The sequence below is a fragment of the Hemicordylus capensis genome, chromosome 1 (genome assembly GCF_027244095.1).
Source record: "Hemicordylus capensis ecotype Gifberg chromosome 1, rHemCap1.1.pri, whole genome shotgun sequence".
In the NCBI taxonomy this organism is placed as follows: Eukaryota; Metazoa; Chordata; class Lepidosauria; order Squamata; family Cordylidae; genus Hemicordylus; species Hemicordylus capensis.
This window is the reverse complement of record NC_069657.1, coordinates 426,325,636-426,341,299: the sequence shown is the minus strand read 5'-3', so window position 1 is coordinate 426,341,299 and position 15,664 is coordinate 426,325,636. Positions and strand designations below refer to the sequence as shown.

Below are 15,664 nucleotides of genomic sequence, written 5' to 3'. Positions count from 1 at the left end.
ACAAGGAATTTTATGGAAAAACTCCAAACTGATTATAAGATTATTCAGCAATTACTAGACGCTTGTCAGACACCATTATCAACTTCCCCAGATCTTGGTTTTAGGAAATCAGACCTGTAGAGCCCCTTCCTGGACTTGGCCAGCGGGAAAAACCCTCGTGCCTCCCAAATATGGAGTGAGGCGGTAGTGCCACTCCCCAGCAAAAGGCTAGAGACTAGCTGCAATTCAGGACACATTTGAGAAGGCACTATCTGCCCATTCTCTTCCTTATTTCTTCCATCAAACTCCAGGTCTGTGGGCTAGGGGACTTTCTGTTACTTTAAAGCTTGTTGCTTTACAAAGCCACATAAGCCCAATTCAGACATTAGGCTGTACAAGTTTACAGATGTCTATATACTCATAAATGTGTTTGTGTGAATGACTGTACTTGTGTTTATTTTAAAAGTGAACGTGGATACAGGCCCTTCAAATGCATGGTATAGATAGGAGGTTGATTGCTGTACCTACGCTCAACATAATATGTGAATAACTACTTCATCATCATCAATATGCCTTTATTAGTCTATAGACTATAATACAATAACCAACGAATACAATTACAAAAATAAAAATAGTGACATAAAATATCCGCCTTGGCCCCTTACAATTTATACTATTGATTCAGCTCTAGCATTTGTCTTCTACTAATAGTAACAGCAACAAGGTATTTGTCTATACTTATTGTTACTTCTTTGTCGTATCTGGCGAGAAGATAAGCAACATAAAAACCTCTGTCCCTCCCCTGAAGTGGAATCAACAAATGTTTCACAATTTTACTTCTAATGTAATAACTACTTGTGTACAGTTCTGTACTTGTGTACACTGTATACTCATGGTACGAGTGTTGACCATAACGAGTGAATAAAGAAATCCAAATTGTCCACTTGATGCAGCCACTGCCCTGACTCCACCATCTCCTTGCTGCTTCACATCTTGAGTGGAATGGATAATTGTCAAGAAACTGGGTAGTAGTCCATATGCATTTGCCAGTCAATTTTTCCAAATGGATTAGAGAGAGGGAGAATAATCTTTTTCTACTTTCAGAGGAGTTGTAACAACAGAAGTCAGGGCAAATTACTTTCAGTTTCCCCCTTTCCTAGTAATGATTTGCTTGCCAAACCCTTTGACTTCAGAGGGAATATTGAGATTTTAACTCATGACCCTGGTATAACTGTTTGTGGGAGTCAAAATGGAAGGCAAAGTCACAGTGAACCATTGGTCAAGACACAGCTCTGTAGTTCTTGAACGGAAAGGATGGTGTGTGTATTCCTCTACAGCCTGCTTTCACATCTCCAGTCATAAATTATTTGGTTGTTCACATTAGGGGAAGTTGGTTCAAGATAGGTTGCCACACATTCAGATGATGATAAAGGCTACTGTGACCCGAGTTAGTCTGATAATCTGCATGGGAACTCAATCTGCATGTATAATATCAGTTCTTTTTTCCCTGCCTATGAAGAAGTACCTTAATTGTCAAATATTTGTTTTGAATTGAGCAGCACTGAGAAGTGTTAATTGCTAAGGCATGCAAACAAGTTATAATAAATGCCCTATTCATGCTTCAAGTTTTGGAAATGAGCTGCAGTTTTTAAACTTCAAAGATGTTAAACCTCAAACTATGAGGTATGCTTCCTGGCTTGTGTGTGTGTATGTGTGAGTTCTGATAATATATGGGCAACCATATTTTCTCTTTCCTTTCTTATTCTCCTCTACCTCTGTTGCCTTCCCTGTTCTCTAAATTTATACTGTAGCCTCCTTAGATCAGAGAGGTCTCTTATTTATTTATATTTTGATAACTCATTTCTTATACTTTAGCTCTGCAAACTGTGCTGTGTGGGAAGGATGTGTACCAGTGCTGTTAAACAAATTTACTGGCCAACATGCTGTGCAGCAGTAAGTGGGCAGAAGTACCTGCATGCTTGTAAAGAGGCTTCAGTGTACCTATGGTGAGGGCTTCTCCCACAGCTGAGTGTGTGTGTGCGTGTAGAGCGAATTTCACTTTTCTCCCCTCACTGCAAAAGACCTATCTGCTTTCAGGACTATGTCCCTGAGGATTGCAAGGCCCTTGGGAATGTATTCTTGCAAAGGACTTTTGCAGTGAACTGAGAGAAGCAAAAATGGCTCCCTCCTCCCCTTCTGTGTGTTCTTCACTGTGGGAGAAGCCCTCACTGCAGGTAAGCTGAAGACTCCCTGCAAGTGCACAACCATTCTTCTGCTCTCCTACAGTGGTGAAAGTATGGGAAGGTGCAGTAATGACAAGGCTATTGAGGGCCAAGGATCATGTACTAGGTACAGGACTGAATCAATGATCCTTCACATGATCCAGTGTAGTCACACTGATTTGTGCTGTGTCTGCATAGTAACCACTCCAGAAGAACTTGTATAGCTCCACACGATGCTCATGCTATGCCCATCGCGCTCTTGTGTGGCCATTAGTATTTGGCATTGAGAGTGTCGTCCTCAGTTTCTTTCTGACCACTGCACTCACTTCATTGGAAGGGAAAGGCTCCTGGTTTAAACTGGGACCCTAAAGTGAGTGAGAGAGAGAGTCAGTTTTGGTTTTGGAGTTTCTGACCAATCTACTTACGTTACTACTTATGAGTAACAGCTTTCATTTTCATTACTGAGAGGAAAATGTTTAAGCAGTATGTTCACTGCAGACCAAAACTTCCATCATCTGACCGCCATGGTCTCTGTCTTCATTGCTTGGGGGAAGATCAGAGGCTCAGCTCCTGTGCAATTTGTCTGGAAAAAACAGGGAGTTAGGGTTGAAAAATGCCCTTTATATATGAGCACTAAGACCTGCCCCTGTGATGTCAAGGTTGGCACCAGTTTAACCCTGTTCTACACCACACCCCCAGCAGACACAGGAGGGACAAAAGCAGTCAACTCTGGAGATTCCATAACTTACGAGACAGCACCATCGATGACTCAGTCAGTGTCGACAGCAAGCAGAGTGTTGATACTGACCGTGAGCTATTCATTGCTAAGCTTACTCTGCTGACACAGTGTCCGGGGTTGACACTGGCAGCTGAGAAAAAGAAAAAGAAGATAATGTCAAAGAAAAGACATTACCTCCAAATAAACCTAAAAAGAAATGTCTACAGCCTTGGGATGAGAAAGGGAAAGGAAGTGAAGCTCAGCCACTACCAGCGAACTCCATTCCTCCTGCACAGTCTGCTAATTCCATGTCTTCAGAGCTAAGAAGGCAGATATGTCAGCTTCGACATCGACAGGGACTTTGATATCGAAAGGAGGAGAAGTCCCAGGATCACTAACTAACTACAACAGTTCCAGCGCCACTATTAATAGCAACAAGTGTTGCCTTGATATCGACAGCAGAAACTATGCTGTCTTTAAGCTTTTTGAGACAAGTCACAGCATCAAATGGGGAACAAGAGGTGTCTATGTATTCCCACCAAATACATTGTCAGGATACACTGCATTGCCTATGACTACTGCTGCTGAATCTCATGAGATGTATACAAGTTATATGCTTTCTCCTTCACATTCATGTCAGGGGGTGATGGAAGATGATATAGCAATACCTAGGACACCATCAATGTCTGCAATGACACACAGATATTCTAGATATGAGGATATTGATTGAGATTATTCCTGGAGACAAGACGAATATAGAAAGCAATGGAAGTATAAACAGCATACTTCATCAAGACCATCATCAACCTCTTGGCGTACCTCTCCAAGAGGGGATAACATTTGCTATCATAAGGCACAGTCTATTAGATTCAAGGACTCTCCTATAAGGCGCTATGCAGTTGAGTATATGCCACAATATTTAAGATATGAGCAACAACACACATGCAGATTTTTTAATGCTTCTGAGGTGGGGGTACCACAGGAGACAGTTTTCAGAAGGCCACTTGGTTGAAGAGGGCAACCAAGATGATCAGGGGCCTAGAGCACCTTTCTTATGAGGCAAAGCTACAACACCTGGGGCTTTTTAGTTTAGAAAAAAGACAACTACGGGGAGACATGATAGAGGTCTATAAAATCATGCATGGTGTGGAGAAGGTGAATAGAGAGAAATTCTTCTCCCTCTCCCGTAACACTGGAACCAGGTGTCATCCCATGAAATTGATTGCCGGGAAATCTAGGACCAACAAATGGAAGTACTTTTTCACACAACGCATAATCCACTTGTGGAATTCTCTGCCACAAGATGTGGTGACAGCCAACAACCTGGATGGCTTTAATTGGGGTTTGGATAACTTCATGGAGGAGAGGTCTATCAATGGCTACTAGTCAGAGGGCTGTGGGCCACCTCCATCCTCAAAGGCAGGATGCCTCTGAGTACCAGTTGTAGGGGAGTAACAGCAGGAGAGAGGGCATGCCCTCAACTCCTGCCTGTGGCTTCCAGCGGCATCTGGTGGGCCACTGTGTGAAACAGGATGCTGGACTAGATGGGCCTTGGGCGTGATCCAGCAGGGCTGTTCTTATGTTCACTTGAAGTAAGACATTTTCCTACACATACTTTGTCCAGACCAAATGAGCTAATAACATGTACTGCTGCGAGCTCAGAGAAACTGTTAGAGAGAAATGCGCATTTGCAGGGAAATACCTTACCATCACCAGAAAACCCACAAGGGATTGCCATCAGCTCACAAATAGTTTTGGATGGCAAGGGACTGCAACCACAAAACATGCAACAGCCTGTGATAAGTCTGGAAAAAGAGAAGGAGGATAACCTCTCTTCAGAAGAGAAGAAGCTACTTTTGAGTCGGGGGGGGGGGATCGGTAACAACAGAAAATCCCTCAGAACCATCACCAGGTGAATTGGTTATAAAGAGAGTTATCACCATCCGCATAACTTTTATTTTAGATATGGCAAAGATTCTTGGGCTGGATTTAAAACAGACAGTAGAATCTAGCCAAGACCTCACTTATGATTTTGTAACGTCCTCAAATACAGCTCTATCAGCATCATTGCCAATGCTGCCAACTTTGCAACAGGCATTGAAGCAGGCTTGGCAAAAGCCATCATCAGTAGCACTGACAAGAAAAATGGAGAATATGTATGAAATACAGGAGGACAATTGTGTATACCTGTTTAAACATCCAAATTCCTTGGTGGTGGATTGTATCTCTTTCTCGAAATCAAACAGAAAACATTCTGCACCTCTGGATAAAGAAGGGAAAAACTGGATGGCATGGGCTGCAGATTTTACTCCACATCCACTTTGGCAATATGTATAGCTAATTATGTGACCTGCAAGACATGCTATCATCATGCCATATGTGAACAATTTCAAGAATATATGCCTACAGTTTCTGAGGACATGAACATTTTTTTAAAGAGTTGCAGCAAATGTCAGCAGGTGACACGTCAGCAAATAAGTACTATTAAACATGTTGATTATGAATCTAAGACATTGGCATGGATGGACAAGGGAGAAAGGAGAAGATCTTCTGTTTGAGGGAGAAGATCTGTTCAGCTCAGAAACTGATGAGACCTTGGAAAAATTGGAGAAATACAAATGGACAGCAAGAGCCTTTACAATTCTGAACCAACAACATGGGTATGGATCTAGTAATAAGCTGATATATATATTGGGATATCCTATACCATAAAACCCTTCAGCGTGCGGCCGTGCTGCCCGTGTCTTTTTGGGCCATTCTGGGCATGCGCGGAGCGCATGCCCATATCGGCCCAAAAAGATATGGCCACCCAGAGAAGGGTGACCATGTTGGACCAGGCCGCCGCCAACGGGAAAAGAGTGCTGGCGAGGCCCGGCGGGGCGACTGGCCCTGATGGCGGCAGCCGCCGCCACGGCGAGAGGGCCACAAGGATAGCAGAGGCGGCGGCATAGGGTCCGGACCGGCCTCAAGGAAGGGAGAGTTGGAGGGGGCGGGCGGCACTATGGGCGGCGGGGGCAGCACTCAGTCCGGACGCGGGGAGAGAAGAAACAGCGGCGGCGGCCCCGGAACGGCAGAACAAGGAGAACAGCAACAAGAACTACAATGGGCAGCAATTTCCGGGAACCAGCCGCACGATGCCCAACACAAAAAGTGACATGAAGCACGACACACAGAGCCAGATCCAACGCCCCCCGCCCGCCCAGCCACCCAGGAGCCAACACTATATAAAAAATAAAAACACAGACAACAGCAGCGGCCACAGGCGCTGCCCGCCCCCCCCTTCCGTTCTAAACTGGAGCAGGAAGAACTCCCCGCCCACAGCCAAGGGCGGAGGGGAAAAGGGGGCAAGAGAGACCATACGTGGGGGCCGGGGGCACCAGGAGTTTGCTCTGCTGCCTGGTAAGCCAGTCCGAGCCTGCTACTGGGGTAAAACCTGCAAGAGGAGAAAACAGCACCTGGCGTGGTCTCTCCAAGCAGGTACAGCAGCCACAGGCAGCGACAGCCAAAGCTGGGAGCGCATGGTTGTCCCGTGCAGGAAAGGGGGCGGGGCTGTCCCTTGGCTTCTGCTCAACTCATCCTTGGGTTTGAGGGAAGTGAGAGGCTCCCAGCCCCACTTCCATCCTCTCCTCAGCAGAGCGATAGCCCCGCACGGAGGAAGAGAATCTGGTGATCACCTCCTTCCCTCCCTGTTGAGTGCTGCGCACACGTCTGCTTCAAATGCTGGCTCTCTCTCCAAACTGCTAGAAAATCGCTTTGTGTGAGTGTTAAGGGAAGCCTTTTCTCTACCCCTCCCCACCCTCCTTTGAGTTTTGTCCTCAGTGCATTAGGGGTTGCCACCAGAAATCACCTCAGATCGCGAGTACAGGAGAAATTACAAAGCACCCACTCCTTACCCCTCCACGACTGCTGGCCAGAAAAACAGACAAAAAGACGTTGAGGGGAGATGCACTGCTTAGAGTACTGCTTGCTCATCAATAAGATAAAGTTATTTTAAAAATAAGCCTTGAAAAAGGTGGAAAAAACAAAAGGGACAAAAAAAATCACCATGTAAATTGTAGTTGAACCATGACGTAACTAATTCCAAGGCCCAACACAAATTTATGAAACTTGAAGGGAAAAAAAAACTTCACATAATAGAGAGACCATATGGCACAAATAAAGAATATTATTTACTCAAAAAATAGCCTCATAAGTATGTAAAAACTAAATAAGGGAGAAGGAAGAGCAAAACAAGAAAAAAAAAGGGGCAAGAGAGACGAAGAAGTAAGAAAGGGGGGGGAAAGCTAGCGCCCGTTAATATAACGGGCTTAAAAATACTAGTAAGAAATATTGTCCCTCATACAAGTCATCCCAAGAAGGGAGGGATTATAGAAAAGAAAATAGGGGACAATGTATGGTATCTGTTACTACTCAGACTGTCTCACAGAAATGACATCAGACTACTGTTTCACTTAAATCGAGACATAATCTTACCAGTATTTTTTCAGAATCCGAAGATGTCTTTGGAAAAGAAAATCAATTTTCTAGATGTCAAAAGGGTGTTTGCTTTTTACCCAGAGAGTACAGAAGCTATCAGGGTAGACAAAATTTTGTTCATTTCTGATCAAGATACAATGAAAGGTAAAAAGATAACAAAACAGTGTCTATCCAGATGGATAGTACTGGCAATAGAGGAAGCGTATATGTCAAAACCTGGATACCTGTATGCAATTTGGACTAAAAATGCATTGAACTAGGGCAGTGGGAGCATCAGTTACTACGGTAGTTTATCAGGTGTCAGTATAGCGCAGATATGCAAGGTTGTGACATGGTCCTCTGAACAACTATGCATGAAACACTATGCATTGGACCTACGTTCTGTAGCAGATGCTTTGGCAGAGGTTACTAAAACAAGTTCTGATGTAAAACCTAAACCCCTCACTGAGTGGTAAGCTTACAAATCTCTCATCTGTGTTAATACACTGGATCACATCAAGGATAAACAGGTTGCTTACCTGTAACAGTTGATAACCTTGAGAGTGATCCATGAGTATCCACACATCCCACCCTCCATCCCCACAGCAGATTTGTGCCTATAATGTCTTCTTACTCTCACCTTTTCAGGATCTGAATTCAGACGAGTACAGCAGTCATTTAGAAATTGAGGAGGGTGATGCTCCAGTTGCCAAATTCTGACGGCTGTGCAAGAGAGATGGCCACACAAGGGGTCACACGTTAGCATTGTGCGGAGCTGTTAAGTTCTTATCAAATGGTTGCTCTGCAGGCGTATCACCCATCAGTGTGAATATTATTATTATTATTATTATTAATAATAATTTGATTTCTATACTGCCCTTCCAAAAATGGCTCAGGGCGGTTTACACAGAGAAATAATACATAAATAAGATGGCTCCCCATCCCCAAAGGGCTCACAATCTAAAAAGAAACATAGGACACACACCAGCAACAGTCACTGGAAGTACTGTGCTGGAGGTGGATAGGGCCAGTTACTCTCCCCTTGCTCAATAAAGAGAATCACCACATTAAAAGGTGCCTCTTTGCCCAGTTAGCAGGGGATTAATACTCATGGATTACTCGAGGATCATCTGTTACAGGTGAGCAACCTGTTTTTCTGCTACCTCATGATGACTGATGTGAAAGTGAAGAGAAATTCACTCAGTGAAACAGTACTGAGAGTTGCTTCTTGTCTGGAAAATACTTGTGTTTCAAGACAACCTTCTGTTTCCCCATAGACACTTCGGAGCGTTTGCAGTTGATTCTGTGCGAGATACAGCCATGTGATACAAATAATTATTTCTCAGAAGTGAAATTGTTGAAAGAACACTGCAGGATAGACTGTGTGAAGGAGTCAGCTGAACACATTTGCCCTGAAAATAGAGGTGATTTGGAATGAAATCTGTGTGTGTAAGGGAGGGAGTTTTGGGTGTTACAGGTTGCTCTGAAGTCAGAACTTTTTTAAAAATTAAAAATTTCACAGCTTTTATCCATAAAAGGCAAGGCTGGCCTTTTCAGTTGTGCCACCTGATGCACCATCAAGAAAATCTACTCTCTGCTGTTGTCTTGCCACTTTTTAAAAACATTTCTTTATTTCAGGGTTTATGATACATGAGGGTAAAACCATGCTACCTATTTTATTTAATTGGAATATTGTATAATGTTACATTACTTTTGCCTCACTTCAGTAATAAAGTGTCATGGGCTCACTGTGACAATCTGTCAGTGAGCTGAGAGGAAGCTTGGTTTACTGTTAGTAAATGTTGCTCTAAAATTTGTTTTGGTTACCCTGTTTTATTTAATGGACCAGAAAGGCTACTTTCTATTTTTGTGTTCTGGGAAAAAAATACTTCTATTTTTGTTGTTCAGATAAACACCACTAGGTGGAGTGGTTGAATTTCACATATGTAAATAGCCTTGAATGATCAGAGCTTGCATTTCTTTTAAAAATGTAAAATTCTGGAAATGTGAGAGTGGAGGATTTTATTTTTTGTGTTTGGTCTGAATTCAGTTTCAAAAATTATTATTATTTCCTCTTGATTCAATGGTTTCATGTTTGTACATCCATTTTAATAGCAAGAACTATATTGGCCAAAATGAAGATTATTTAGAACTCTCTAGCTGAATATCTACATATTTGTATATTTTGTCAGCACACGCCCCCAAGTCAAGCTGTTTCAGCTTCCATAGTTGAGGTATGATTCACATGTTAGTTTTGGATGCATTTCTGCTAATGTAATAGTGATAACCATATCTGCAAATAAATAAATAAAAATCCTTTCCAGATTTTAACATGAAAATTGATCTCGGCACAAAACCTCAGGGACTCTTGGTGTATACGCTTATCCATAGTCTATAAAGGAAGGAGAGAGATGAGGTTTGTTCAGGGTTGCCAGTCAGCTTCCTACATTTGAAACAGTCACCATTTCCAGCGAGGGCAATTCACCTGTAGAAACAGGTTTTTATGTTGTTGTTTTTTGTATCTCTCCATGCATATGCAAAAGTATGTTACCAGTATATGATCTCCCCACCACCACCAAAAACACACAACCAAAACCTAGCCTCCTAACCCACATCTGGCACCAGCTCTGTTGGTGCATTGCTAAATCGACTGTAAATATCATAAACACTGACAATGTGTTCAAAGAAAAAAGGAAATCCTGAACATGGAATTGTCTGAATTGGTTCATTCATCCCAGTATTGTCTAGTCAGATGGGTGATGGCTCAAAGGGCCCCAGGTGGAAGCTTCCTAAGAACATCTTATCTGGTGATGCCAAGGGTTGAAATTGGGATCTTCTGCATGCAAACCATGTGCTTTATGACTGATAAAGTGGCATCACTGTCTCACCTTGACAATTCCTATAAGGTGTCTGGTGTCTGGGAATGTCCTCTGCATCCATCCCATCCTGAGGGTCCTTTGATCCTCAGGAGAGGCTTTTCAGGGGATGTGGGAACGTTGTTTGGAAGAAGGGACAGGGAAAGATCCCTTGTGCAAGCTGCATTCTGCTCATGCAAATTGGACTCCAATTTATTATTCCCTACTCTGTGGACAGTCTGTTCATCTCTTGGTTAATTAATTAATTAATTAATTAATTAATTAATTAATTTTTCCATTTATATACCGCCTTTCGTTAAAAGAAAACCCCAAGGCGGTTTACAAAAGTTAAAACATACAATAAAAAGGCAATAAAAACATCAAGCAAAAAATATAAAAACAGGCATAAAAACAATACAACAGATAAAAACATACAGAAGCAGCAGTAAAAACAATTATGTAAAAGCCTGTGTAAAAAGCCAAGTCTTTACAAGCTTTCTAAAAGCTGTGATGGAGTCCGAAGAACGAATGTAGGTTGTCTGTTATCCTAATACTTTATTTGCAAATATTTTTGTGAAATGATATTTGTAAATAGCTTTGGATGGAGCAGCTAGTAATAATAAAAAAAATACTTGTAGGTTGTTAAAGCCTTGGCTGTATAATGTTACACATTGTGCTTTGCTTATTTAACTTCTAAGGTAAAGAACAACAGACCTGTGATGTAACAGCTCAAATGGTGCTGATATGTTGTTGGCGAAGTATGAAGGAGATATCGTTACTTCTAGGGAAGTTGTGTCAGCTTCTGCCTTTACAGAATCTTTCAGGTTGTTCAGATGCACTGATCACAGTAGAGCAGGTATGAAACATTTAATATTCAGTGCTTTGGAATCTTTAGTGTAAGGAACCTTTTTCTTAAGGTGCTGGAGGACATTATTGGGGTCCTTTTTGTCTTCATCACAGTTCTTTAGCTTTCCTGTCTGTGTTGTATAAATAATGCTGATGTTTTATTGACATACTTTTAAAAAAGTGTGAGCTGCACAGTAAAAGCAGCTATGCTTGCTTTAAATTTGGAGTTCTTTCTTCTCTGTGATTTGGTATCCATAAATTGTTTTAAGAGAGACAATATTCAGGAAGATTCGTAGACTTCACATGAGGATAGTGCTGTTGCATTAAATAGTACCATATCAATGCTAATTGTGAATTTTTCATAAGGTACATTTTATTATTATTATTGCAGTGTACATGGTTCTGTTTATCATCACAACAACCCTGTGAGGTAGATTAGGCTGAAAGACATGTGACTGGCCCAGAATCACCCATTGAATTTTCTGGCTGAGTGGGGATTTGAACTCAGGTCTCCCCAGTCCTATTCCAGCACTCTAACCACCACACTAGACATTGACTCTAGTTACCCGAGAGGATATTCTCTTTTTGTTGTTGTTGTTTTGTTTTTTTGATAAAGGACTCTTTTATGTGTAATCTGCAGTTGGTTTCCAGACCATGCATACTTGGGGGAGTCTTCTCTCTTAATGGTGGGTGGCTAAACATATATCCATTAAACCTTTAGAATTCTCTTAACTGACTTCAGCCTCACTTCCACTTACATGTTTTTCATTTTGTCAGATGGCAAGGTGAGATCTGATGAAATTGCCATTTTAGTAAAGCTTTTATGGCCTGTAATTTTGGACAGCAAACACATGGATTGATTTGAGGATATCATGTTCCCCACAGGCTGGATGACAGAATTATGCTCATTCAGGGCTGCTTTTTAAAAACATTTTTTTAAAAACAACCACGAAGGCTAGCATACCATCTGGGACTGTTCAAGAGAACGGACTGCAGTGTTTACAAGAAATTAGCTTACCACAAGTATTTCATTTGGAAATATTTTGGATTTATTAGATTTCTGTGTTTAATTGATGACCTTTTCCCTTTCCCATATGGTTTTAACCAAACCAGTTTCCAGCCTGAGAGAGTGACATACACAGCATACCTTTTTCAACATTTTTGGGAAGAATGGGGAGAAGTAGGGGGAGGTCTGGAAACAAAAATCAAACTTCTACGAAGGCATTGAAGCATTTTAGGTTGAAACAAATGACTTGAAAGTATATTAATGATCAACTGTTTAATGCTGCCCTGTGTGCAATGTCATGGAAATGATGCTAATATTTTTATTTGCACATAGTCTCCAGCAGATGTTTTCATCTGGCTGACAGCTGTGCTTGTACTCTTTTAAAGCTCTGGAGTATAGAGGAGTGACCAGCAATATACCTCTACCATTAAGTTCCTTGTTCTCTTCCAAGTCAAACAGGAATTGGTTTCATAGTTATGCTCACCTTTTTGATGCCTGTGCCATGAGCTTCACATGAAAACATGGCTATAAATATTGACTGTGTTGTTAATGGCAATTTTAAAGAAATTTCTTACTTAGCAGTTTGTGTGCTCTCTTCTTTTTATTGACTATTTTTGCTACTATAGCTTTATTGATGAATATTGCATATTGACTGTGCAATCGTTTTCCTGAAGCAGTAATTTATCTCTCACTCAGTTGCTGCTTCAGGAAAACAGTTCCATATTCTGATTGTTAGCGATTGCAAACAAATAAATGGTGGTTGATAATTTTATTTCAGCTCTGCATTTGTTGGCAGAAGTTACCTGCCCAGTTTCATGTATATATAAATAGTAGTAGTAATAGTACTAATGTATATGAGTCCCATTGAAATCTATGGGACTGTCTCCCAGGTTCATTCCCCTACACATTCACACCCACCCTTAAATATACAGGCTTTCCCCATAGTCATTCCTGGTAGCAGTTTTCAGCACAGCTTCTCTGCATCAGTTGCTAAACTGCGTCATCTGTTCAGTTGTTGTTTTTGTAAGTTTGGCAGCTCTCATGAATCAGTGGCTCTAAGTAGGATAAAGAAGTTAAGAATTATTGTTCAAGGATTTGGAATTAGGCACAACATTACAGCACAGGCCATTTATAGCAGGTGCATCTGGGTTCAGGCTGATTGCCCACTATGGATATGTTTAGAATATTTCAAATGTCTGTTAAAAGTAGTTGTTTATAAACTTGTATGTGTGTTTTAAAAAAACTTTCCTAGGTGCAAGATATTGGGGAATACTTCAAGTATCATCTTCTGAAGTCGAGGCACCGAGGGGCATTTGAGCTAGCATACGCTGGTTTTGTAAAGCTTACTGAAGTACTCTCAAGGTAATTGCACCAGCAGTCATTAACTTACCAAACTGTTTAAAACTCTTTCTTACCTGCAAGCAGGAATTAACCAATTAATCAATTATCTTGATGCTATCATACTCTTTCCTTGAGGCTGGCTTTAACATCCAGAATTTTTAACACTCCTCATCAGAACAATGTCATCATCCTTAACCAGGATCCCAATGCTTCTTAAGCTACCTCTTCCTCCATATGCTTATTTCCTGGTAACTGAAAGCCAGCCAAATCAAGTGGTCCTGCAGTATTTCCAAAATATTCTCAAAGCCCGAGTATAAGCCTGGACGAATGAATGAATGAATCTTTATTATGGTCAATGACCACCTGGAGGAAGGTATTGCATGATTGTGAAGCAGCCATCCAAACGACCCTTCTCTCCCTCTATCTTGAGCATATTTTAAAATTAAATCTACACCTCACATTTCCAAAGCCATGCTGAAGACAATTTGAAAAAGCATTGTACAAGTCCTTTAGTGATTGCTTGCAGGATACCTCTAAGAGTAAGGGCCAAACTTTTTGTATGATGGTGGTAATCCCATGTCATTAAATGTGGATCTGCCCTAAGTACATATTTTGTAAAGTAAGAGTAAGCCACGTAATGGCGCAGTGGGGAAGCAACTTGCCTAGGGAGCAAGAGGCTGTCAGTTTGAATCCCGGCTGGTATGTTTCACGGACTATAGGAAACACCTATATCGGACAGCAGCGATATAGGAAGGTGCTGAAAGGCATCATCTCATCCTGCGTGGGAGGAGGCAATGGTAAACCACTCTTGTATTCTGCCAAGGAAACCACATGGCTCTGTGGTCGCCAGGAGTCGACACTGACTTGATGGCACAATCTTTCCTTTCCTTTAAAGTAAAAGCATGAATGCAATTTAAAGTTTAGAAGGGGTAGCCAGTAGAGGTGTGCACGGAACGGATTTTGTGTTCTGTTCCAAGCTCAGAATGCAGAACAGCCCGAATGTTCCAACCAAAAACACCGGGGTGAGCGCCTGAATGGGTGAGGGGTGTGTACCGGAACGGAGCGGTGAGCGGGAGCGTTCCCTGCCAGCTGCCCTGCCCCCAGGGCTCGGATGGCATCCTCATCTGAGCCCTGGGGGTGGAGGCTGGGGCAGCCGGCAGGAAATGCCAGCTTGCCAGGGAAAGCGGTGGGTGGAAGAGGGGCAGCAGGCAGCAGAGTCAGGGCAGCGAGTCAGCGGAACGGAGCAATGGGCAGGAACGGAGCAGTGGACAGTATGGGTTGGGTCAACAAGTCAGCAGCCATTATTGTGGGTAGTGCTGTGGGTACTGGAACCTCAAACTTGCTACTGCACAGACTCTGTTAGCACTAAAAATGCATTTTGCTGCCTTTTAAAAACCCAACTTTGAGGATCAATTGTAAAATAACAGTGTTGGGTCCCAGTGGGATAAACAAAAGGCACTTTTCTGACATGCTGTCAGACAAGATGCAAATGGGCCACAAAACAATTTAAGTAGCACTTGCTCAGCCTGAAAAATGTCGCCAACCCTTTAAACCCCTGTTCAAAATAGAAAAATCGTAAACTGCTCTATCTAAGCCATTTCCTAACGGATCCTAACCAAATTTGCAGGGGAGGTGTCTCTTGTTACCAGGGAGATCGGACAAATGGTTTTGATTTTATAAGCAACTAGTATTTTTCAGCCCGTTATAATAACGGGCGCTAGGTTTTGTTTTTTGTCTCTGCTGCCCTCCCTGGTCTGTGGTTCTCCTCCTCCCGGTGTTCAGGCCCCTCACCGTCATTTCCCCTCCCGCCGCTGCCAGCCTCCATGCCGCGGCCGGTCTCGCCGGGCAAGGGCCCCAAAGTCTCCCACCCGTCTGGCTTTGGCAGCGCCAAAGGGAGGTACGGACACACGCCTGGGTGTCCACGGATGGACACCAAGGCTTTTATTATAGAGGATAGAATGTTCAGGGCTTATAATGGTATAATGTTGAAAGCACTCTCCAGCTTAACTATACTGGTGCTATTGCAGCAGTATAAACGCCACTTTGAAAGGTGCCTCTTTGCTCAGTTAGCAGAGTTATATTATAGTCCTATAGCTTGGATTAATTATTTTTAAAGGCTTCTGTTGTTTAAAAAAGCCTCATTCACTCACTCCTCTGCTTCAGAGCAAGCAGCAGAAGCCAGTGCAGCCAAGTAGGTAAGAGATTCTTCCAGCCTCCCAGGAGCCAGGCAACCCGTTTGCTT

General features: G+C 42.4%; 1 protein-coding gene across 17 annotated transcripts in view; it reads left to right on the top strand.

The window, feature by feature from the left end:
- Nucleotides 1–15,664, top strand: part of THADA (THADA armadillo repeat containing) — a 239,717-nt gene that overhangs the window by 41,093 nt on the left and 182,960 nt on the right. For 15 of the 17 annotated variants that reach the window (XM_053311591.1, XM_053311582.1, XM_053311611.1 and 12 more), the window contains 3 exons: nucleotides 8,652–8,798; nucleotides 10,928–11,085; nucleotides 13,334–13,443. In XM_053311591.1, coding sequence (XP_053167566.1) covers nucleotides 8,652–8,798; nucleotides 10,928–11,085; nucleotides 13,334–13,443 — 415 coding nt within the window. Of the gene's footprint in view, nucleotides 1–8,651; nucleotides 8,799–9,698; nucleotides 9,791–10,927; nucleotides 11,086–13,333; nucleotides 13,444–15,664 lie in introns of those variants that run through there. The other 2 variants (XM_053311716.1, XM_053311600.1) reach the window with 2 other exon arrangements.